A 27,042-nucleotide genomic window follows, 5' to 3' on the forward strand; every position below is an offset into this window, starting at 1 on the left:
AGGGAATGTATTACAAATGTAGTTTCATCTGCCCTAATTCAAAAGTCACTGTATTTATATATTTTATTAAAGACGAACAGATTCATGTCTCCTTCTGGATCACTTCAAAAATACAGTATTATTAAATTGCAGCCCTTTCTGTGTAAATTTTTCTTGCAATTCCTTGTGTTGTCTCCTATATATTTCACATTTCATAATAAAATGCTCTAGATTTTCAGTTTCTCCAAACCTTTGACATTTCCCATTTATATGTTTTCCCATAGTGTGCAAGTATTTGTTCAGGCCATGAAGACTTAAGTCAAGTTTACTGCTTATTAAATCTTCTTTCCTTAAAAATTATACTGAGTACCACCCCACTAACCTTCGGATGAAATCTGTAAAAATGTCCGCTTTTATCACTATTATTCCAAACTACTTGTCATTCAGATATTACACCTCTATTAATCAAATCTGTGACTGGTATATCCATTTCCCACATAATCTTTTTCTAGAACAGTTTTTTTCACTATTTAGATGCCCTGGTGATTTTACGTGGCTAGATGGAAGCACTTCTAGGCTACAAGAAACCCACGGAGATCCTCCCCGGGAACCTTACAGGGCTGCACTTCTGGACTCCAACTCCCCTGCAGTCCTCGGGTATCCAGACAGGGACCCTACATAAGCAAAACACTGCCACCTAGAATGGTGGGATTTGAATTATTCCCCTGCTGGTTCCTGATGTCTTTGGGCATCCTGATCAGGACAGGAATCATCAAAGGCATCCCGGCCAGGTATTGCCTCCACTTATTCCATCCTTCCATTATGGCATCCCAGCCAGTAAGTAATTTGCCACCATCCTGTGCGGAATGCCTGCTTGTCCTCCGGGGCACCTACAAAACGCAGATTATTAAGAAACCAGGTTTTGGCCTTAACCAGGTTATTCTGCTTAACATGAAGATGTATGCATGTAAACCCACCTATTGACTTTGCAACTGCAAAACCTCAATGGATTTTATAAAAATGAGTTCAGCAAGATTGGACATGTTATTTTCTATGTTTGTTTTACATGATTATTAAAAGATATTCAGTTGCATTTGATCTGCAGTGTTATGAAATATGAGCTAATAATTTTTTGAATTTGGTTTGAAATGTTATAAAATAGACGTTAATAATGTTTTATTAGTAAGATTATTCCTAAATGGCCAATATGTTGTTAGGATGTGGCCGAGGAAGAGCCCATTAGTTCAGTTCTGTACCTGAGCCCTGAGATGTATCATGGCACTTATGGTGGGAACCAACCCTGAATATGGTGCCAGTCCTTCATATAACTTGGGAAATTTAAGAATTAAGCAATACATTTATTTAAGAAATAAAGTGTGAGTGTTGTAAAATGACTTTTATTTTAAGTAATTAACATTTTAAAAACATTTATTTTTAAATATAGTTATATTTACTGTGACAGGGTGCTGAGCACTTACAAGAAGTTACACAATAGGTTATTGTTCTGAAGATCCACAGATGACACCAGCCTAATGAGGATACAACTCCTTTATATGTCAATCTACAAGGACAGGGACCAGTGGGGCCACATACTTCATCTCCCCTCACTAAAAGGGGCAGTCACAGTAAAAGACAGAAGAGGTGCACCTTAGAGGAAAGGCAGAGCAAGTGCACCAGGACATCAAAAGACAGGTAACACAGCAAAGAGTAAGTGAGTCTGATCATCTCTTTCAATAGCAAGTGACGGCATGGAGGGTTTGCTAAAGGTCAGAGGCTTCCAGGTCAAAAGGTGGAAGCACAAAGCTCCTAGCCAGGAAAGCTGAGTCCATGTTGCCCATTTAAGGCCGAGACCAGTGATGACTGCTAAGAATTCAGCAGTTTCTCACCTGGACTGCTAAAGAAGCACACCCAGGCCTTGAATTGGATGAATGGGACTCTGCAGGCCATTTTGAAAAGCAGACAAAATGGAGCCTGCTTGAGAGATATGCTGCTTTGTGGGGTACGTTGTTATAGAAATGCCAGGGGCAGCTAGGGGGAGCTCTAGGTGGATATCAAGTAGCCATGAATCTGTAAAAGGTCCATGGAAGGGTCTAAAGTTGTCTTATAAGTAAGGCTAAGATAAGTAAACAGTCAAGAGGGGAGATGGCTAAAAATGTCATTGGTGGAACAATGAGGACGAGGTCATTAAATGTCAGGTAGATAGGTGAGTTAGCCACCCAACTTCATAGACAGTGGCAATAAAAATGTATGGTACTGGGTCTGGAGGGAGCAGGTGGGTTTTAATTTTTACTTTTCTTTATATTTTGTTTTGCATGTAAATCCTATGTCACATTACATACCTCAGCAACAAGGTTATTATTGTTAACAGTAACAAATGACCAAAAGTAGTTATGAAAAGATATTCTTGATTACTGAAATAAAAATAAAAATTTTTTAAGAAAAGAAATTAAACTAAAACTATAAAATCCACAACACAAATTACGAGAAAAAAAATGAGAAAAGCATTGAAAATATGAAAACTGAAGTCATTGGCACATAGCATGACATCAGATTACATGATAAGGAATTCCAAGGTATGACAAATTATACAACTCCAGGAAGACTCTCAGACTTTCAGAGTATCGCAAATTTTCTGAGAGCCATTAACATGCTGCCTGACTGGTGCTGTACAAAAACTTTCAAAGTGTGAGGTCTTCAGCTGCAATCTCGACCCTTTTATTTTCCTTCTTCAGTTCTATCATGGTACAAGAAATGCAAGACATCAGACAGATGAGCCCCTCTTCTGTTTCCACAGTTACCTCCTTTCCTTCTTATGCACTGTAGTTCTGGGTGAGCGCACATTGGTTGCTAGCTCTGACACACACGCAATCCCATCCCTCTAACCTAGGACAAAATCAAACCAATTCATGGGCGAGTCGCAAACCGGCCTGACTGAGTCGCTGGGAATGTCAGACTACACCACGGTGGTCACTAGAGTGCTTTGTAACCATCCCAACTCACTACATTACGTAAATGAAGTTGGCAAATGTAATTGCTGGAAAATTGTGCAATGCAGTGGGAGCTGTACAAAAATCATTCCCTTCTATGCTGCTAATTTTAAAAGTCCTAAGCACTAGTTACAATCTAGCTCCTGAGCTTCCAAGTCTGTCCTCACTGCAGCCTGTTTAACAGTGCAGTGCTGGATATTTGGGGTGTGACTGGATGTTGCTGGGGCACCAGTCTTTTTCTTTGCAGTCTTTTAAATGAGGCTTTCTGAGACAGAAACAGCAGAGTCCAACTTAGGACTACTTTGAGTATAACCCAGACTGAAACAAAAGCAAGGTGTATTATTGTAGGTACTCATAATCATTTTTTGACTCGAGGGTTAACAGAGGACCGGACAGACCCTCAGACAATGCTGGCATTATGTAGCCCTTAAAAGAATTATGGTGTTCTACAGCAGCTGAACCTGAGGCTACATCCTATGCTGCTCTTCATCACCTCCGCTTTTTTCCTGTGAGATTCCACTCCTGTACCTCCAATGTGCTCTTATGCTAGTCTTCCCATTGTACAATGGAAGACACATATCTCTTTTTCTCTTTGACTTAGTAGTAGGGTGTTGTACCGTGTTAGCCATTATGAATGTAGAGAAAAGCCAAGCAAAATGACACCTTTGATTGGCTAACTAAAAAGATTACAATATGCAAGCTTTCGAGGCAACTCAGGCCCCTTCTTCAGGCAAGATGTAATACAGAAACTGGAGTTCCCTATGTTTATATACACACTCTAGGACAAGAAACAACATTGGTAAATATTTAAATGAGAAATTTTAAATGTAAAAAATTAATAGATTCATTCAGGCTAGGGTTAATTTAACAAGAGAGAAAAAAAAACAATGTATTGTCAAGATCTCTGGATAAGATAACTGTCCAACAAAGTCTTTTGAAGTTTGTAATGAGTTTTTTCAAAACAATGTGGGTCTGTAGACAGGTTGTCTGTCATTCTGAGAGATGTAAACAATCCTCATATCTGGCCATAAAACTCTTGTCTCTATTCAATCCATGTTGTAAAGTATTAAATTTTAGCATGAGTTTAACTTCCCATTCTTTTCTCTCTTGCTGTGTTTTGAAGTTGCCCATAAGCACTGTGACTTTAAAGTCCTTCTCACAGTGTCCATGGCTGAAGTGGGCCGCTACAGGAACATCTGTGTTGCCATGTTTAATGTGGAACCTGTGTAAATTCATTCTCTGGCGGAGTGTTTTTCCAGTTTCTCCCACATAGAGTGCAGTGTCAGGACATTTCATGCAGAAAATTAGGTAGACTACATTAGATGATCTGCAGGAAAATGATCCCTTTATGTGATGTTCAAGTCGGCAGTGTGGTATAACTATATGGTCTGTATCATAGATGTAGGCACAAACACTCTGCCAGAGAATGAATTAGTGAAATGCTAATTTGTGATTATTGTGAACCCAGGAAATTGCCAGGACACAATGGTGATGCTTGAAAAGGCCAAATCTCACTAAATTCCTGGCTTGGTTAACTCGCATGCAAGAAAAGGGCTATTAATGCAACCTTATCTGACTGCCAAAAATAAGGTGGTGGAAAAAGTGCACACTTACATTAAAATTAAAGGTCACCAATCTAATAATGTATTATTAAGTAACTTAAATAAGATGAGACATATCACTGAATGTGAAAGAATCAAGTAAAAGAATAATTGTCAAGAGTGGCAGTGCATTTGCCATCTACAGTATGTTTCTTCTATTGTTTATTATTAGAACTATAGTTACACAAAAATAGATGTTATCTAAGAAAAAACAAACAGTGCATGGCTTGTCTAGTCATATCCAGTTTGTTCTCTCTAATGTTTCATTACACTGCAGTTCTTTTGTCTTTCTCTTTTTTTGTAAATACAAAGCCATTAGCTTAGCTGTTACAGCGGAAATGACTCCCACATTTGCTCTTTTCAACTGACACTAGTTGTTATTCAGAAAGGCAAAACTTTGAACTAAGGTCCAGAAATATAAATATAACTTTGTGAAAACGGAACTAATGATACTCAATATGCCACCACCAACTTGCTCCTGCCAAGTCTATATGTAAACATAAACCAATCAATAGAATTAGACATTTTTTAGGCTTTTAATAAATTAAAAAGTGCAGGATTTGATAAATCCTAATCAAAACATAAAGTCAGAAAATTTTACTGCAAAAGCAATTCAGTGTGGCTTCAAAGAAAACTGTTATACCGGAAACTAGTGCAATAAATTATTCTGAGCACACCTAAACCCTGCAGAGTGGCCCAATGGCACTGATTAGCACTGTTGCCCCATAGCTCCATGGTCTGAGTTTAAACTATGGTCCAGACTGGATATGTGCAGAGTCTAAATGTTTTCCATGTCTGCATGGACTTTTCTCTTTACACATCACAATACTGTCTACATTACGTTAACTGATACTGCAACTCTAAATTGGCCTAGTGTGAGTGACAATGTGTGGGTGCATGACTGCCATCCTGTCCAGGGCTGGCTCTTGTTTTGAGCCTGATGCTACCAGAATAAGCTCTGGCTTCTCGTGAGCCTGAATTAGAACAATAAATGGATGAATTGTGTTTTGTCATGGACTCGCACACACCACAAGCCATCTCAATTTGCAGATTTGCACTGTGGTAAGGAGAGATCTGGAGATCAGCCGCAATACTGCAATGTGTAGATTACAACAGCTCTCAGTGGCAGTTTTTTTGAATCAGACTGTGAATGGTACAGACACTGTTATTACCTCAAGGTCAGTTCTCGGAGATTCCAAGGTAAGTATAAAATAATAACTAAAAAAAACAACTTTAAAGTCCTTCAGCTCAAGTTGATGAGACCTGATATTAGAAGCTAAAAGGCCATTTACCTGAATAGTTTAAAATATCTATAACAGACAAATCTTCCCAGGGCAGATCAACACAGTCCATCTCACACCCTATAAGCATTTAAAAAAATATGGATAATCTCTCTCTGTATGCCTGGGTGTAATTTTGTCAGGCATCCACAGGAGGTCGGCAATGTCTGATGAAAAGAGGTAACAAGAAGCACAAAGAGAGACAGTTGTAAGAGCAAGAATGTCCAATGAACAAAGGCAACAAGACACACAAAGAAATAGGGGTGTAAGGGCTGGCATATCTGGTGAACAGAGGTTCCTATGCACAACATGATCGAAAGACACAGACTTGACTATTGTACCATTAAGCCCATTTTCATAAATGACCATTTCTCTATGCTAGTGATATGTACATTCTCTGAAAACATCAATCTGTGGTTTCTGTGTGTGCCATTCAAATCAATACATGGAAAACTAAATACACTAAAGATAAGGGGCTTCTGGTGTTACATTATCAGTAAAATTGTAAGTCAGAAAATCATTTTTATGCCTAGGCAATAGACTTTCAACATAAGATTAAGCCAGACTTTTAAAAAGTGGCCATAATTGTACATAATTAGATATAAAGGAGCCCATCAATTGATATTTTCATAAAACCAATACCTTATTAGATTACTAATATGCGTCGTACAGGATTGAATATAAAATCCTAATAACCTACAAAGTTTTAAATGGCCTTGCACCAGACTACATCAGTGAACTTCTACATCACTGTGCTCATGTTCACCAACTAAGTTCCCCTAATTCTGGTAATCTCTTTGTGCCTCCCTCTAACCTGCACTCTATGGGTGACAGGGCCTTTAGCTGTATAACACCCAGACTTAGGAATGACCTCCCAAAATTATTTAAATGCAGCCGACTCCATTTATTCTTTTAAAAAGCAACTTAAAACTCATCTGTTCAGGAAGGCTTTTACCTTAACCTAAATCTCTGCCCTTTCTTTCTGTTTACCTCTCTGTCCAGATGCTCAGGATAATATGTACGTGTGTGGGTGATATATCACAAAATTATGTTATTTGTTCAGGCTTTTCTTCTAGCATTAAATTTAGTATTTACTCTGGTTTATTGTCTTTTATTCTATTTAATTCTTTGTATATTCTGTATTTATCTGCTTTTGTGTTCTATGCAGAAAATATTTGTATCCAATGTTACATATATACTGCTGTTCTTTCCGAGACTCTGTGAAGTGTCTTGAGCATGGGAAAGGTGCTATATAAATAAAATGTATTATTATTTTTTAATAATATTTACACAATATAGATGAAATGTCATGACCTGCATTAACCTCTCATGTTAAACAGCAGGAAATTGAAAAACAAAAACTGCCGGTTTTTCCCATATTTCCCAAATACCACAAAGTGTGACACTACAGTTGTCAGGGTTCACTCTAGTTTTACGCTTACAGTGTATCTTGATGTTAATTACTCAACAGTCATTTGAGTATCACTTTGCTTAGACAAATCAAATAGACTTCCATTTTCCTTTAATGTTGATGATTTCAAAAAGAGCTTGAATAAAGGGGCAAAACTTTAAAACTAGTCAATCAATGCAATAATCAAGGAAAGTGCACAGGTTTTAACTTTTTAGATCAGCACCAAATTGGCTAAATTTGCAGGTGACACTGTAGAAAGACTGGTGTAAATGCCATGGCAAGACAAGCATCCTGCCCGGATCTGGAGGATGATTTCTTACCCCAACTAGGATACTATAATGGCAGGAAAGAGAAAGTGGAGATATCCCGGCCAGAACACTTTACAATCTTCATTCCAGCTGGGACAGAAGAATAAAGGATGGACTAAGCAAATGTGGATGCCTGGAACAATTCACTCCAGCAAAGAGCAGGTGGCAGTGTTCCTCTGGGCTGAACCCACTTAGGACACCTATATGGTGGCATTGAAGTCCACAAGCACAGCCCAGTTAGGGTCAGGTGCCGCCGGACAGCACTGTCAGGGGAGGACTGCCCTGGTTCCACACGACCCGGAAGTGCTTCAGATGATCTATGCCATGACACCAGAAGCAGCCCTGGGTCCGATTTAAAAGAAGCCTGCAATGTCACCTGAGGAGTCACAGTCAGTAGGCGACACTCACTTGGAGAAAGGCAGGAGAGAAGAAATTGCTTAATTGTTGTATTCATATGTTGATAATGGCTGGTGATTGATTGGAAATGTGTTGGTAACAAATGCAAATCCTTTATTTTGAATCCAGAGCTGTGTTGAGTGACATTGTGTCGTAGTTTGGTGCTCAATGGTGCCCCCTTGTCATTACACTGGGAAAATTTTCAAAATTGAATGGATATGCTGCAAATGACATGGAATTTAAGTAAATATCTGTATACTGTTTTTTGCTTGGCAAGTAAAAATATTAAATATAATTTGATAATGTGGGGTAGGGCTTCTGAAGCAAAAAGCTGTATAATGCTCACTTGAGACTATACTGGCAATACCATAAGTATCCTCAGTCTAAATATTTTAATAAGAACATAACAGCACAAAGGAGAATCCTGACAGAAGCTAAAGGACTCAGTGTTGGATGTCCACAACAAAAACATTCTGAAGATAGATCCCTGCTTGTATAACCTCTTATCTTTGGTGAAAAAAAAAAAAAAGATGGAAAGATATAAACGCAAACCCTCGACAAAGCACATGCAAAGAAGTATGAACAGACACCGCTGTTTCACAAATTCACGGGTCTGAATTAGATTCCTGTCTGATTCCTCTTTATATGGGTTTGCACGTCTTTCCTGTGAGCTTACTACAAGTAGTTTGGTTCATCCCACATCATAAAACTCCACATTTTATTTTAACCAATTACTCTGAATTTGCCTAGTAGAAGTGTATGTGGGTTTGTAAGTGAGTGTACCTAAGATGGCCTTGTATCTTGTCCAGAGTTGAATTCTGTTTTGACAGGATAGGTTCTTGCTCAGTGGAATCGTAGAAGCAGGATCAGAAATTAGCCTGCTGGGCAGATTTAAGCAACAAATAAGAAAATTATTTATCAAAAAATGGGTAGGTCATTGGCAATGACACGCTGTTACTCATATTTACATATTTCAAGCAGGACATTTATATTTATCCTTGGTCTTTAAGTTAGTTTAGTGCTATTCGTTTTGCTTTTCTTTCAGTTCATTTATTTTTAATTGAATTTCCCCTTTTCTCACAATCTTTTTTAATTGCATTTGTTGTTTTGTTGACCTTTAAGTGTTTTATTTTAGACTTTTCTTGTACTTTTCTACATTTTCATCCTCTTTAAACAGATATTGTGAGTCTTAAAGAATTCACTTTTACCATTTTGAAATTTATTTGAAGCTTATTTAAGTACAGTAAAAATATTTATCATTTTATTACAACACCATAAACGTTTTCTATGGTCACCACCATTTTGGGACTCGCCATGTCAATGGTTGTTAAGGTTTCTATTACATGAACCGACAGAGAGTACACAGTGTGTGATGTCATCAATGCAACAGGTTTAAAGGTTGGTGCCATGCACTTTCTGGTCATCCAAGTTTGGAGAGTTTCTACAGATGTAGCAAACACATCTTGTACTTCTAATCCCGATCCTTTGCTACAAATGTCTGACTACAAGTTTAATTATAAATACATTAGGATTAAGTTTTTTTAGTGGACTTAGCATGGCATTTGACTTCATCCCATCTCACAGTCATTAGGTTAAGGGTGGTTAGTCTCTCATGGTTTGAACATTAGTTGTTAGTTCTAGAATATACAGTATTCAAAAGAGGCACGCAATCTCAACACATGAGAGTTCAGCTTTGTATTCTCTTCTAAATAAATCTCATACGCTACAGGACTGAAACTAATCCTTGCAAATAATAGATCTTAACTAATTTTAATGGGTCGTTAATGTTTTTTTTATCCTGCCATGTCAGGTCATTCTTGTATCTTAGATTTTTTTTTTCCTTTCCAAGGATATCATTTTCATAGTTGTAGCCTGAAGCAGATGAGCAATTCTCAGTCCTTCACTTATTTCTCTTTAAAGTAAATATTTTATTAGACCAGATAGTTTATGATGAATACACATGGGGTAATGAAAACAAGTTAGAAAGTGAAGTATTAGTTTTTTTGGTTTTTTTTTGCTATTTGCATCTTAGTGATAACAAGTAAGCCCGCGATTCTCTAGAGAATCGTAAATCCAAGAATGGCAATCAGTTTCTGTTCCGTCCGATATTTGGATGGATGACATATCATGGAGGGTGGGTGCATCTGGGGAAATGTCATTTAATTAAATAAGCATATCTGTACTAAAGCGGTTTCGTTTTGTGGAGACTTGATTCTGTTGCCTTTGCTGACACGGACTGCTGGCAGAGCGGAGCACAGCAAGTTTAGTGTACAGGTTGTGGTGTTCGTGTGCCAGCCACTGAGTCGGGGAAGCCGCTGGGTTTGAGTCTGTGACCGTTATGTGATCTATATTACTGGCACAGTGGATTAGAGCAAGTGTAGTGTACAGGTTGTGTTGGTTGGGCGCCACCTACTGACTCTGGGAAGCCGCTGCGTTTGACTCTGGGGCGTGCGCCACGGCGCAGTACGTTTGTGCCTCGGTGGGAAGCCGCTGCGTGATGAAATATCATGGAGGGTGGGTGCGTCCTGGGACAGTTCATGTCAACGTGCTTCTGTTATTGGTTTTCTTCATGCAGTGTCAAGTGTTTGTTTTTTTATGGCTGTGTCGTCGTATATGCGGTGGTGTCGGCGGTCGCGTCCGGGCAGCTGTACAACCTGGCGTGCACGCTTTACCTCAGGTTTAGTTCACAGGTCGTAGGCATGGTAAAGTTTCCATTTAATTCAATAACCCTATTTGAACTAAAGCGGTTTCTTTGTGTGGGCGCCTTCGTTCATTGTGTTTATCCATACGGGCTCGTTTACAGGTCGTAGCCATACGGGCTCGTGTTTGTATTACCAATCGTTGAGCTCCCTCCATTTGGATACGTGCCTCCTTTGCCTGTGCTGTGTCAGAAGCGCATTGTGGGCGCGCTCGTTCAATGTGCTTATCCATACGGGCTCGTTTTGTATTTCCGTTAGTTGAACTCTTTCATTGTGGAGCCGTGATGTCTTTGCTTCTGGTATGTCTGAAGCGCGTTGTGGGAGCCTCCGTGTATTGTTTGTATCCATTCGGTCTTGCATGTGGTGTTTTTGAAGCGCATTGTAGGAGCCTCCGTTTATTGTGTTTATCTATGCGGTCTCATCTTTGTTGTTCTGTGGCTGTGTCTTTAGGTAGATTTAACATGCCACACAGACTGCTGGCACAGTGGAGTAGAGCAAGTCTAGTTTACAGGTTGTGTTGTTTGGGCGCCACCTACTGACTCTGGGAAGCCGCTGCGTTTGACTCTGGGGCGCCGCACCGCAGTGCACGTGCGCTTCGGTGCATCCGCCACGTCCGCCGTGCATAAATTAACTGTCGTTTAGTAATATAGATAAGGAGCAACTAAAAACAGTGAATGCAGCTGTTTAAGGTTAAAATAAGTAATTAAATGTGGGGAACCTCAATAAGAGAGACAAATAAAATTAAACATAAAATATTGCTTGAGCAGTTAGTGCTTCAACTGCAATAATTCACTTCTCATTAAAGAAACTGTGTAGGAAGAAACCTGTAGCCACTACAGTCCCCCAGGACTGACTTTGCAGACCCCTGCTCTACACCATGCTCTTTTTGAAAGCCCCTTCATTTTCGATAGATAGATAGATAGATAGATAGATAGATAGATAGATAGATAGATAGATAGATAGATAGATAGATAGATAGATAATACTTTATTTGTACTCGAGGGGAAATTTAAATTTTACTGAAACCTGAAAAAAAAAAAAAGAATAAATAAATATGATAAAAATATACACCCCCCCCCCATAACACACATTAAAACCACTGGCTTGGATAACAAAGAGCTGCTACTGTCAGTACAGGCAGTAAGATGAGGTCCGTCCTGCTCAGATTATGCCACAGGTTTATATTTAAGGGCATTAATATTTGGAGAGAGCAGGGTCCATGATTGAACAAGCCTAAAACACACTTGATTCCTTGTCTGAAGTCACCATCACTAAGAATGATTCCTCAAAAAGACATTAGAAGAATGAATCATGTCTGTTGTGGACTCAGCCAGGACGATGTAACTTCCTTTCCCGGGCAGTGATATGGACAAATTCAGGACAAATTTAGTTTGAATTGTACTGTGCTCCCTTTTTCATCACTGCACATTCACAAAAATCTCCAGTCCTCGTCCTGCTTTTTTCACTCAGTCTGATGAAACCCATCTGGCATTAAAATATCTTCTAAAATATATGTATATTTTTTTTAAAGTTCTGAACAGCCTTTGTATAGAAGCTCCATATTTCTCACTGTGTTTCTTTCTTTCTTTTTTTTTTTGCTTAATTATTTACTAGTCTTATTTAAAATTAGCATTGATCTGGCTCCTGGCTTGTTTATTTTAAAGTTTCTGTAAAAACCTAAAATTTCCCCTGGGGACAGATAAAGTTCTATCTAAGAGGTGTTATCTGGCCCTCCACAGTACCCAAATATCACAGTACCTGAGCTCGCCATAACTTGCTACGAGGTATAACAGTTCAAACAGCTTATATGAAAGCAATAAAACATTTCTCTTTGTATAAAGTCAGCCCAAGGCTGAAGCCTTTCCACCTTACTTTAGTCCTCGCTCCAGATCTTCACCTCTTCCATCTCTAGAAGAGCTTGTAACTTTTATTCCTGTCGTATTAGATTGTATGCTATAGTGTTACCAGCTCATTGGCAAGCTCAGTGCCACACTAAGGGCTACTCAATGCCAGTAAACAATGGAAAGTTTTTACAAGACAGATTAAAACTGTGGTAAAAATAATCAAGCTATGATTTACACAATTAAGCCGCAGCAGCCCAGGATTGAATTACATTACTGGAAGAGCCATTAATCTGTGCTGCAGACAACGCCAAATGTATTAAATTGTAGAAGGACGACTGCCAGTTCTTGACAGTGATGCAGGTGACAGTGGGTGGGTTGGGTTAGTTTGTATGATATGTCAGTTTATTAATATATAATGTCAATTTGTCTTTACTTAATAAAATGTTGATCACAGAAAAAAAAAAATGTGGCCAAAAAAATTACCTGTACTTGCCCTTATGCTTCTCCACCCAAAGTAGTCTTTAATAATTCAATATATTACACTACATGAGCATTTTTTAAAAGAAAACAGATTGAGGTAGCATTCATCTAAATCTGCAAAATCAATTTTCTGGGTCATACAAAGCCAAAGCCTATTCCGACGGCACTTGGCAACAAGGCAGGAATCAGCTCTGGACAAAGCTGGCTCACTCATTCCAGGCCGTCAAGCTAACCTTCAAGAGGAAAGACCAACAAAGACTCTTGTATAAATGTGCAAACTCCACACAGATTGTGCCCAAATGTAGAAACCGGGTCCAGGCCACTGGAGCCAAGAGGCAGAAGCATTTATCTTGGTGTAAGTATGCCTCCCACGATTAAAGTACCAGACATCTATTATCAAACCTTCTTAATCCAGTTCTAGAAGAACAGGGCTAGAACGTAACTCGGCATCCCTGGGGGGACAATATAGGAATTGCAGGGTACAGGATCAAGTGCACCCACAGTCACTCATACTGTATTGGGGCAACTGAAAGTTTAACCTCACACATGTGTCTTTTGGAACCGAGTGAAGAACCACAGAATTGGCAGAATATTCAAAACTGAGGTAGCAGTTTTAACCCACTGCACCCCATGTCACTCACTATGAAACATGACACATGTATGTGAAATAAATTCTGTTATTTACGTCTAAAATAATGTGTTTTGAACAGCACTTCTAAAAGTTACATACCACTCATGTGAATGTAAAATATTTCACTGCACATACTGTAGCTGTAAAGTTAATATTTAAAAAAAATATCAAAAGTCATACCTGTGTAGAAGAAGCCGGCCCTGGCAAGAAGTTGTGGATGCACAGACGCACTAGGAGGCCAGTTGTGGTAACTGGACATTCGAGAGCTTTCTTCCTCCATCTCCGGATACGCCGGCTGGCCGCCCAGCACCTGCTCCTCCACTGCTAGTCTTTGAATTTGGCTGAGGATCTGGCCGTCAACGGCATCGGACGAAGTCTGCGTAACCGCCTTCGGGATGTTGCCCACCTCTACACCCATTATGAAATTACAGGCGGGAAAGTGCTTTCTGTGTTCGGTCATGGGGTCGTCATCCCGCTCCCATTGCCTTAGGATCACACCACAGCAGAAGCACTGCACTTTATCCTCCGAGCCCAAGAAAAAAAAGCCAGCCTCGGCCAACTTTGCACTTGATACGAGAATGTTACTGGGCCAACTCTGGAAGGTCGTCAGGCGGTCACGCTCGCTCCGCATCGCTGGGATCGCCAAGAATAACCCACCATTTTGCTGCATGTTGTGGAAATGTGCCGTGCTGCCGGACATAACTGCGTTGGTCCATTGCTGACTACTCCTGTTTTCTTCCTCCCGCACATGCTGGCCTTCCATTTCACCTGAGCGGTACGATTCCAGAAAACGCCCGAGAACGTGCGTGCGCATACGCACTCACGCACCCAAATAGTAGAGAGAAAGTAACAATAGGAAACTAGCCGCCTGGGAGAGTGAGCGGTCTACAAACTGCACCCTTTTATCATCCGAGCACATCACATCGGGCTTCGGGAGCAGCAGCAGTGGCAGTCCGGAGCATGGATAGGGAACTGGCGAGCTACACTCGGAGATTTCATCATCCTGACAGAGGAGTTGTTCGATCTCTTCTGCAGCGATCCAGGCTCCGCAAACTTCAGTAGCCGAGAGTGCTTTAAGATGCGGGTGGATAGAAAGCGCCGCTTCCATAACTCTCTTTCACTTTTCCTTTTGTGAAATCGGGGACTTTGTGTTTGTTATTTCAGTGTAAAACTAACTGGAAGTTACCTCATTGTATGTCATTTATGTGACATAATTATTTTACTAATTGGGGAGGAGTTCGAACATTAAAACTCCCTAGGTGTTTTACTGTAATATGCATTGTGAAAGCATCAGAGGCAGCTATTATTGTGCAACTGTTTCTTTAGGACCGTCATCTTAGTTTTTCTTGACTGCAATACCGTTTCTTAATATTCTTTAATACTGCACCTGCCAGCGCTGACCCAACGGATTCCAACTCATTTTATTCTCTTTTAAAAGGACCGCTAGCTTTAAGCCACCCGAAAATTGACAAGAACGTGCGACTTTGCAGAGCTGCCGTTTTTATAGGCGCTCCTGCTATTGATTATGTAATGCCGGCTCAGTCTTTTGGTGACGCGTCCCTGGTTGATTTAACTTGTTCAGCGCCGTTGCAATACTTTCCTGAATCGGAGCCGGCATTAGGACTGATGTTGAAATCATCTCGTCATATTTCAAATTTCCTTATGCGATCGTGGGGTTGCATGGGAGGTGGAGTGCAGGGGCAAGGCAGGAAGCAACCCAGGCAGGGGCGTTTGAAGGAACTATTGCATACCCACGATAAAAGAGGCAAACCTGCTCTAGGAGTTGAAGGGTCAGATCCACTATCCACTGCACCACCATACTGCATATTTTGGAACAGTATAAAAATAGCGTTTTTTATCTTTTCTTTGGAAAAGAGCTGAAACTAGCATACTGCAAGGCATTTCTCATCACTGCTAAAACGCAGCCAGAGTGTTGATGGAAAGTAATGTCCAACTCCTACCAGGCTTTGAATCCCTTATCTTATGACAAACAAGCACATCATGGAAATACCTGAATGCAGATGGCTGATCAGATTACGGAAGCAGCAGAAATTCAGTACCCTTGAAGACAGAGAATCTTTTCACAGTTTATCAGTATTGATTTTCCATACATTTAAAACAGAACTACACACAGTCTACAAAATGCTGAAATTATTTAACTGGACTAAAATGTGATGCCTTTTGGTCATAATGTTTCTTAAGGTCCAAGAAGAAAACAAGACTGCTAATATTGCATATTGATGTCAAATGTGTTTGGCCCGCACAGGTTATGCAAGTTTTGATTTTTTAGAGATCCAGAGTTGATGTGGATAGAACACCAAACACCCCGCCACAAAAAAATTGTAACTAATAAGCCCCCATTTTTCTTCATTTCCTTTTAACATTTTGAAATTTAACTCCTTCCCTTTTCATTTTGGTCAATTCTTTCCTTCACCTCTAAAAACTTGCAGTCATTTGTAGGAATTTGTAGATTCATTCAGCCCCTGCTGGCATTCATACACTCCACAATGAGGCATACGCTTTGGTGGACCCCTGTTTCTTTTTCAGGGCATCACCCTTCTGATGTTTCAGTATTTGTGACGGAGGTCCTCTGTTCTTCTTCTTCTATTTCTATCTTCAGCTGAGTTTAGTTTTTGGGACTTGTGAGGTTTCATTCTTCTCCCTTCACCATCTTGCTGTTCCTCTTGTTCACTTTTTCTTTAAAAAATGTTTAGAGTCTATGCAAAGCCTCCTTCACACATACAGGTATGTCAATCTCACATTTACAGCATGATCCCCTTATAAAACCTTGGCTTAAGATTATTTCCTCATCAAAAAATCTTAGGAACCAGCACACTCAGATCCAAATTATCCTTCAATTATAGTTTCCCACCCAATTTGCTGTGGGAATCTCCTGTAGTCCCTTCTGTCAGCTTTTCCCTTTCAACATTGCTGGTCCATTTCTCCACACGTTCTTCAGCTGTCTTTCTGTCTCTTCCTAATCACCCTTTCTCAAGTTTCTCAAGTTACTAATTCTCTTTGGGTTTTTTTTTGCTAGTAATATTTGTTTTTCTTCCCACATTTAATTCCTGTAAACCTCTCATTTCTCTCTTTTTCTGTTTGTCTTGCCAATCTCCAACAGAGATGTTTTTCTCTTGGAACAATTGTAGCTGAACTGGCCTTAGCCTCCCAATGGAGAGTATCCAGGTTTCTCCCGTTAGACAAGTGGGAGTCATCCATTAACAAATTAACACTCCTTAAGATAGCTGAAATAAAAATTAATGGAGCTTCTGAAAAACAGGTTGTCTGCCATGGATCACTTGCATAAACGGATCATGTCATGATAAGGATTGGCAAAATGCTTGTTTTTGCTTATTCAGTTTAACTATTAAACCCTAGAATATTTTTTTTCATGACCCCAAATCAAACAATTGCTGGAATTAGAATTTTTACTTTGTAGGATACCAATCTCCAAAATTATATTCCTGCTAATGTAAGGAATGTTTTAAAAATTTCAGCTCTTAGGTCAAGGTTGAAGTCTCACGTTACTTTATCATAGCATTCTGTATATTGAGATACTGGACTGGCTATTTGTGGCATATAAATGTCAATCAGTCATTAATTGCCATAGTTGACCTTATCCAGGACCTTTTTCTGGGAAAGACGATCTCAACTCAGACAGAAATGAAGGTGTTTTAGCAGTTTGGCCCTAATGCAAGTATACTGCTGGAAAGGGCCTTGGGACCACTTCAAATCCAAAAAGGTAGGAGTCTAAAGATTATTAAAAGTAATTCAGAATTCCAGATGCCTTAAAGCCCAAAATGCCCTCTTTCCGAGAAAGGTATTGCATCATGACATTAACACACCAGAAGGATGTCTGGATATTCCAAGGTGACCATTCAACCTGTACAGGGCAATGGGGAGGTGAAGGGGCCAACTGTTCAAGTCAGATGAATTCAGTAAAGTATAAAGCAGGCTATGGAAGATGAAGGGTGGTTAGGTAATGACCATTAACAGGCTTGTACTCTCCCTGTGGGGCTGTTCAGGCCCTGATTGATGGAGGATGTCACACTTGTTAACGCAAGATAAACATTCAGGTCTTTCATTTACCTGCTAAACAATTGTTTTATTAGAAGAGTGCCCACTCTGATAACTGGGACAAGAGGTTTCAAAGTCTATTTGATGGTAATGTCTTAGTTTGCGGAGTGCCCTTATGGTTACCTAATCCAAATTGTAATTCTAATAAAAATAATAATAATATTATTATTATAGGCAATCATAATTAGAAACTATTTCTAAATCTTTGCCATTTTCCTCTCCTCTCAACATTCTTCTTTGTTGCTTGGCTGAACTGCTACTCAAATAAAGTGTGTCTTCCTGGCATGTGGTGAAATTGATATAACTGGTGACAACTGCAGTATGACATCAGCAGGTAATTCAAGCACAATTGTGTACCATAACATGTTGTTAACGAAAGAACTAAGCTGTTATTGCATTTAGGTCAGGCAAACTTTAACTTAAGCTATTGTAGATGGGTCCTTTATTTTCTTTTGAAACTCTATTAACTGGAGTTTTGTTTTACTCTCCTCAGTTGCCAACAGGCTATATCTTAGATAAGCTTCATTTCTGTTTGCTTGCATTTCACTTCTGGGAAAGCTGGAACTGAGTGTAGGAAACGACACTGGCTGTAATTCAACAATTCACATTGTTTCAAAAAATCCCTAAAACTATGAGTTTCCAGCATTATCTGTCTGGTAGAGGAGTCATAGGTTTTGTGGAAGATTAGTTCCAGCAGCATTAGTTCTTTGACCTTCTTCTTGCTAATAATTAAAAATGAACTACTGAAATGCCTAATTTGAGTTTATATACTGTAGTTACAATATCACCAGAATGACAATAAAAGCTCCCAGATTCTCAGCCTCAGTGGAATCCAGACATATTTGGTGGCAAGTTTTACATTTCAAGTCAGAGAAAAAAGTTCATAGATTTACAAAAAGTAGTCAAAGTAATTATTTTTTATTCAGAATTAAGAGTTAAAAAGAATTCAAGTCAGACAGAAGTTAGTAGAAAGACATACCAGAACAAGTTATTTTACAGGCCAAGAGAAAAGTAAAGCCAAGAATTAACAAAGTTTGGTTTCATAAACTGCAGTATTCCTGAACATTGTAAAGGTCTGGCTCAAAAGCTATGAGTGGGTGGCAATTTTGTATTATCATAACTACGCCAGTCATGCTGAATTTGATTAAGTGAAGCTAGAGGCCAGACATTGACTTTTATTGACATCCAAAATTAGCAAAAACAGAGACAACAAGCACATGGAAGATGGTGCCAAGGCATGATCCACAACCGCATCGAACAGTTGATTCCCTTTAACCTACAAGAAGCGGATACATTGTTCATCCCCTTAGCTTATCAAAAGAGTAAGCCCTACAAGGAGTACAGAAGCCTAAGCTGTGATGCTTGTCCATATGATGTTATAATTTTGGTCAATACCCATAATTCTAGAACACTGTCAGAGACATTAACTGTTCAGTAAAAGATGGTGAGCAGTTCTCTGATCATCCTAATGGTCTTCTTTGCCCTCACTTGTGAATAACATACATAAATTCCCTTTTTCCAGGACAATATGTAATAGTAAACCTATATAAATCCATAAACCAGGACTTCAGATTACAAAGTTTAGACAGTTAAACAAGGTCATGGTGAAGATCATCTTATATATAAACGTCTACGCGTGGAAGTGTGTGCGTCTGTCCGGCCCGGAAGTGAGAGGTGGATTCGGGTGTCAAGGCTCCACTGCTGAGGAAACAGAAAACTTGCTTAGCTGCTAATAACATTAGCGAGGCCAGCACATCAGCAAAAAAAAACCTCAGAAGAAAGACAAAGTCGCTTAGCCGCTAACATTAGCAAAGCGGTATTCCTTTTACTTTTCCTCCCGCCGCTAATGCCCAAGCGATGCAAGCATGCCGGCAAAACAAATCCTCCTAGGAGAGAGATGCCCAGAGTAGTTCCTTTCAATTTCACAACATCTCTACATTTCCTTTTTTTCTGACGATTTCAATAGTTTCTAGCAACCCATGCTTTTTATAGCACAGGCTTACACTGCTAGTAGATGAATAATAAGATAATCGAGATATCATTGTACAGTCTGCAACAGGACAGTCTTCATACTTTAGCTGTAGCTTGATATACTGTTCATGGCAATCATAAGCAGGCATTGATTTTGACACCCACCTTGAGAAAACCTGATATACAGTAATTGTACTTTAACTCCTCAAATAGAGGAAGCAAATTTTGGCTGACAGTAGTAGCCTTGGTACCCAATATTCCTGCATGACAACACACCGATGTGTATTACAAAATTACAATGCAAAGACTGACAGACTAATAGAAACCTTTAATTAATTGTGCAGTTATAAAGCAGTGCAGTTGTGCAGTTATAAATATATATTATTGATCAGAGAACAGTGCATCCTTCAGAAATTCATAGTTGCAGTCAGTTATTGGGGTTTACCTTGTCAGCCATAGCTTGGTAATATGAAAGGGATCACTATTTAGCAGATTGTTGCCAAAAGAGTTTAAGGCTGCTAGAGATCCCCTTACTATATAGGAGGTGCAATCTGGCGGCATCAGATGGACCAAGATATAATGTCTGAAAGGTGTTTTATTGGATTGAAGCCAGGTAAGAGTGGGAGCCAGTCAATGGTATCAATTCCTTCATCCTCCAGGAACTGCCTGCATACTCTCACCACATGAGGCCGGGCATTGTTGTGCATCAGGAGGAACCCAGGACCCACTGTACCAGCACAGGGTCTGACAATGGGTCCAAGGATTTCTTCCCAATACCTAATGGCAGTCATGATGCTGTTGTCTAGCCTGTAAAGGTCTGTGTGTCCCTCCATGGATATGCATCCCCAGCCCATCACTGACCCACCACCAAACCGGTCATGCTGAATGATGTTACAGGCAGCATAACGTTCTCCATGGCTTCTCCAGACCCTTTCACGTCTGTCACATGTGTTCAGGGTGAACCTGCTCTCATCTGTAAAAAGCACAGGGCCCCAGTTGTGGACCTGCCAATTCTGGTATTCTATGACAAATGCCAATTGAGCTCCACGGTGCTGGGCAGTGAGCAGAGGGCCCACTACAGGACGTCGGGCCCTCAGGCCACCCACATGAAGTCTGTTTCTGATTGTTTGGTCAGAGACATTCATGCCAGGGGCCTGCTGGAGGTCATTTTGTGGGTCTCTGCCAGTGCTCATCCTGTTCCTTCTTGCCCAAAGAAGCAGAGACCGATCCTGCTGATTGTTTAAGGACCGTCTATGGCCCTGTCCAGCTCTCCTAGAGTAACTGCCTGTCTCCTGGAATCTCCTCTATGCCCTTGAGACTGTGCTGGGAGATACAGCAAACCTTCTGGAAATGGCATATATTGATGTGCCATTCTGGAGAAGTTGGACTACCTGTGCAACCTCTGTAGGGTCCAGGTATCGCCTCATGCTACCAGCAGTGACACTGACTGTTGCCAAATACAAAACTAGTGAAAAAACAGTCAGAAAACATGAGGAGGGAACAATGTCAGTGGCCTCCACCTGTCAAACCATTCATGTTTTGGGGGGGGGGGGTCGTCTCATTGTTGCCCCCTAGTGCACTTGTTGTTAATTTCATTAACACCAAAGCAGCTGAAACTGATTAACAACCCCTCACATGTCTTCTCTCACCACATCCATAAACCTTCTCATAGGCCTTCCTCTTTTCTTCTTGCCTGGCAGCTCCATCCCTAGCATCCTTCTCCCAATATACCCAGCACCTCTCCTCTGCACGCATCCAAACCAACGCAATTTCACATCTCTGTCTTTTTCTCCAAACCATCCAACCTCAGCTGACCCTCTAATATACACATTTCTAATTCTGTCCATCCTTGTCACACCCAATGCAAATCTTAACATCTTTAATTCTACCACTTCCATCTCTGTCTCCTGTTTTTTTGTCAGTGCCGCCAACTCCAATCCATATAACATAGCTGGTCTCGCTACCATCCTGTAGACCTTCCTTTTCACTCTTGCTGATACCCATTTGTCATTAATCACTCCTGACACTCTTCTCCAACCACTCCACTATGCCTGCAGTCTCTTTTTCAGCACTCTTCCACAATCCCCATTACTCTGTACTGTTGACTCCAAGTAATTAAACTCATCTGCCTTCACCAACTCTACTCCCTGCATCTTCACCATTCCACTGACCTCCCTCTCATTTACACATATGTATTCTGTCTTGTTCCTAATGACCTTCATTTCTCCCCTCTCTAGAGCATATATTCACCTCTCCAGGGTCTCCTCAACCTGCTCCCTACTCTTGCTACAGATCACATTGTCATCTGCAAACATCATAGTCCACGGGGACTCCTGTCTAATCTCATCTGTCAACCTGTCCATCACCACTGCAAATAAGAAAGGGCTCAGAGTCGATCCCTGATGTAATCCCACCTCGATGTTGAATGTATCCATCACTACTACCGCAGTCCTCACCACTGTCACACTTCCCTGGTACATATCCTGTACCATTCTTACATGCTTCTCTGCCACTCCCGACTTCCTCATACAACACAACAACTCCTATCAAAGCACCCTGTCATATCCTTTTTCCAGGTCCACCAAGACGCAATGCAACTCCTTCTGGCCTCCTCTATACTTCTCCATCAGCACCCTCAGAGCAAACATCACATCTGTGATCCACTTTCCTGACATGAAACCATACTTTTGCTCACTAATCATCACTCTTCCTTCTTAACCTAGCTTCCACTACTCTTTCCTATAATTTCATGCTGTGGCTCATCAATTTTATCCATCTGTAGTTACTACAGCTCTGCACATCCCCTTTATTCTTACGTACCCTACACTTCTCCAATCCTTAGGCATCCTCTCACTTTCTAAGATTGCATTAAACAATCTGGTTAAAAACTCCACTGTTATCTCTCCTAAACACCTCCATGCTTCCACAGGAATGACATCTGAACCAACGGCCTTTAAATTTGTCATCCTCTTCTTAGCTGTCCTTACTTCCTCCTTGATAATCCATTAGTTTTCCTGGTTCACTATCTCCACATCATCCAACCTCTCCTCTCTCTCATTCTCTTCATTCATCAGCCTCTCAAAGTACTAATTCCATCTGCTTAACACACTCTTCTCCCTTGTGAGTATGTTTTCATCATTATCCTTTATTACCCTAACCTGCTACATACCTTTCCCAGCTCAGTCCCTTTCTCTAGCCAATCAGTACAGATCCTTTTGTTCCTCCTTAGTGTCCAACCTCTCATACAACTCATCATAGGTCTTTTCTGTAGCCTTTGCCACCTTTCTCTTCACCTTGTGCCTTATCTCCCTGTGCTCTTGTTTACTTTCTGCATCTCTCTGACTATCCCACTTCTTCTTCATCATCCTCTTCCTCTGTACACTCTCCAGTACTTCCCACTCTACCACTGGGTTTCCTTTTCCTCCTTCCTCTGTCCAGATGTCACCCTTACCACCCTTCTTGCTGAACTGCATCATCTGTACCAACCCCTACTTTCTCTTCTGTTCTTTTTCCGTTTTTCTGTGGGGGCGATCTGTGCCACCACCACCTAATCAAAGCACCGTGATGTCCCTACATTGATGGATTAAAGACCAGAAGTCCACATGACCGTCATCATCAAGTCCTTCCATGAGAACCCTGAATACAATGAGGACTGATTGAGGTCATTTATGTTAGGTAGAATGCCTAGAGGGGGCTGGGCGGTCTCATGGCCTGTAACCCCTGCAGATTTTTGTTCTCCAGATGTCTGGAGTTTTTTTTGTTTTTTCTGTCCTCCCTGGCCATCGGACCTTACTTTTATTCTATGTTAATTAGTGTTCTTTTATTTTAATTCTTATTTTGTCTTTTTTTTCGTTTTCTTCATCATGTAAAGCACTTTGAGCTACATTATTTGTATGAATAAATGTTGTTGTCGTTGTTGTTGTAACAAATCTTATAACATACTGCTTTGATCAGAAAAAAATTTTACCTACTAAGAAACCAAAGAGCAAAGCCAAAGCAAAGTATAAAAAGTGCCAAAGTGAAAACTAGAAAAAAGAGCCAGATTGTCAGAACACAAAATATTAACCAATACTTGTAGTCAAAATGATTTGAAGATAAAATTCTTGTTTGTCTGAAAGACCTTTCCCTTAATAGTTAAATGGCACTTACAATGGTTGTTTCTTTAAAGCCAAAAAATCTTGGATGGCAGCAATATTTAGACTAGTCACAGCAATTATGACAACACATTCAGCAGCGCTGAGGATCAAGTAGCCAGCAGCTAGTGTTATTGACGACAGCGAAACAACCATGAAATGACATAACATTCAAATTGATTCAATGATGTCACCACCAAGACATAAAAAGAAAATTTTTTAAAATAAGTAAAAAATAAGTTACTAAAAGTGTTTTTTTTAATTAATGGCTAATACATTCTCTGTTACTTGTGTTCTGTCATGAGCTTGGGGCATTTTACCCTCCTGAATTTATCTACACACGTTTGGATAATTTGATTTTCTTTTGTTATAAAAATGAATCCTAACAAAAATAACATTAGAAATTTAAAATACCTAAAAGTACATGGATAGGGATTGTGAAGGTCATAATAAAAATGTGGAGGACATCAGTGGAGCAAAGCATCAGGTAATTGTGCTTAAAGTCTGTCTGCATATTGCTTTGAGTTTTGGAGCTTTGGAATGTGTGCAGAAGGTGAGCAAAACTTCATCGGTCCTGATTGGTCCATCCAGGAGGTGTTGTGATGCCTGTGGTGGTTTAGTTTTGTAGTGTTCATTGAACATGTGTTCTTTATGTCAGATTTTACATAAAGTAAGGGACATATCAGCACATTGAGCAGGTCAACCATCTACTGGCTGAGACCGAAGCTACGCAACATATTATTTCATCACTCCCCACCTATACTGCATAGGATGTTCGCATACTGCTTTCAGTGTCCCAGCTTCTGGATATTCTAAAACAACTTTTCATGAGATTAGTTATTTCAGAATCTTTTTACAGAGATAGGACTTTTTGATGTTTATTTAGATTTTGATGTCCAGTTTACATATTGGGCTTTGATGGTTGATGTTTTTTGCTTTGATTTTTGTCCTAATTTCATTTCTTCACAATCATAATATATATTAATTTGCCACATGGATTTGCATCCTAAAGTGAAGCGTTTTTTATAGATTTTAAAAACTACCTAAGCTGCACTTGTGTTTATAATGGAGGTTAAGGGTACTCGGATGCTAACGTGAAAATAAAAAACATACCAAATACCTCTACTTGGAAGCAACAACGTTTTTTATGTAAGAAATCCAGCCTTCCATGATTATGAGACATTACAAACTACAGAAACTACAGACTGCATATTAAGCTACCTTTATCTCTGCAATTATGTTTATGTTTTGCCATGGCTTGTAACAAAAGGCAGACAAAATTGAAAGGATGGGAGAGTTGCAGTTTATGTAAAAGAGAATAAGATGAAAATCAAGTTGACGCCAGTGAGTGTGGCTGGCCATCTGCATCTGCATTGAAGCTGTACAGCACTTTGGTCTACTTCTGTTGCTTTAAATGTGCTCTATAAATAAAATTGACTTGACTTGACTTGACAAGTGAGCATTCAAATTATATGATTTTTTTGCCCTAAGTGGTACCTACATTTCGCCTCGTACAGTATGTGTTGTGGAAGAAAGATTCATGTTGAGCAACAGCGTAGTGGTGAACAGCACAGGTAAGAATTTCATTGTACTTTATACACATAACAATAAATCTGAACTAAACTGATTAAACTGCATTGCATTATTTATAAAAGCCTTAGATTTGTGAAATAGCCAATCTACCTGCATGGTAATATTAAGTTCACAGTGCAAATCATCACTTAGCATTTCCCACTCGCCATGGCATTTTGTGCTCACACATGATAAAAAAATACTCCGAAAATGAAAACAATAGAGTCTTCAATACAGCCAAACCACAATGAAACAGACTAAAGCACCACAAACCAATTATGAAATTTTATAATGCATGCTAAGTCACTCTTGCAGAGGATATGGTGATAAAAGAACTGCTGTCAATATTTTTGAGCCAGTAAACCCACTGACTCTCACTGATACCAATTAGCCCATAAATAAATGCAAATTCCATGCAAACTGGAGCACTGTAATGCAGGAATCACAGCTCTGCACTATCACTCTGCCCATGCTAAAATATCTCTACTAAACGTACTAATCTTCAACCTGGTTTAAACTAAATATATGCCTCTAACATCTGTTTAGTTCACGTGCATGTTCAGCCATTCTCTTGCTAGAAAATCAAAAGATACACATGCATTATCATACCAGCGAACTAGCAACAGCTGGCAATATTTTTCAAAATAATGTAGTCTTTTTTTTGTATAAGTGGGGTTAATAAGTTTCCATATAGTGAAAGACTGTGAGTGATGGTAATAACTATTGTCTAGTTATCTACGATAAACAGAGACAACAATTCACATCTGGGCATCAATTTTCAATAATAACAACAACACAGTGCTTAGAGACGACTCTTTGAGGTGAAACCACAGCCCTGGCCCTGAAGGGTGTATGGAGGAGGACAAGCAGCGAGATGAAGCATAGAGCTTGTCTCCTCTTAAATTGACTGACTCTTGCAAAATGCTTTGCTTTTGCCTTGTTATCCTTCTTGAAATGACATGGACCTCCACCACTATAAACAAGCAATAACTATAATAAATGCACACTATTAACCATAATAATTCTCCTCCTCTCCTCCCAGCAGCTCCATCACACTCTCTCCCAACTCCGGCTTGCTTTGCTGGGTCTCTACCAGTCCTTTATATAGTCCTTGACCCAGAATGCTTCTCCTCTTCTGTTCACATGACTTGTCAGCACTTCCGGGTCAGATGGAGAATTACATTTTTCTTCAGCCCGGAAGTACTTCTGTTCTTCCATCCCCATGACTTGGGAGTACTTCCGGGCTAGAGGGAAAATAAAAATCCCCACGTCCCCCTGCAGCATCACACGGCGGCACCCATGGCAACCCAGCAGGGCTGTGAAGCCGAACTCCATCTCCCATGGTGCCCTGCGGGAATCCTGGGGAACCTCTATGCTGCAGGGGAGACGCCATCTAGCGTCCTGGATGTGTCGGCCAGGATGAACTGCCAGCCGTCTATCACAGTGTGTAATCTCAAGATGCAAATACATAAAGGATAACAAATTGATTTCCTTGGTATGTTTTAATGCTTCTTTTCACATTGGGACTTAAATATACTTTACAGTAAAACACAACAATAGGTTATGTATTCTTTAACATTTATAAAAATCTTTAACTTTAGAACATAGTTCAATATGGCAAATTAATATACTGTATACAATGACTGAGAAGAAATAATTGTGCTTAAAAAATA

At 39.9% G+C, this 27,042-nt stretch overlaps 1 protein-coding gene across 4 annotated transcripts in view; it reads right to left on the reverse strand.

The window, feature by feature from the left end:
• The window catches only part of birc7 (baculoviral IAP repeat containing 7), a 47,945-nt gene extending 33,474 nt beyond the window's left edge, over positions 1–14,471 (reverse strand). For all 4 annotated transcript variants that reach the window (XM_051932868.1, XM_028811720.2, XM_028811719.2 and 1 more), the window contains exon 1: positions 13,797–14,471. In XM_051932868.1, coding sequence (XP_051788828.1) covers positions 13,797–14,430 — 634 coding nt within the window. In that variant the 5' untranslated portion in view covers positions 14,431–14,471. The remainder of the gene's footprint in view (positions 1–13,796) is intronic.
• Between the last annotated feature and the right edge of the window lie 12,571 nt (positions 14,472–27,042).

This window comes from Erpetoichthys calabaricus, chromosome 10 (assembly GCF_900747795.2).
Source record: "Erpetoichthys calabaricus chromosome 10, fErpCal1.3, whole genome shotgun sequence".
In the NCBI taxonomy this organism is placed as follows: Eukaryota; Metazoa; Chordata; class Cladistia; order Polypteriformes; family Polypteridae; genus Erpetoichthys; species Erpetoichthys calabaricus.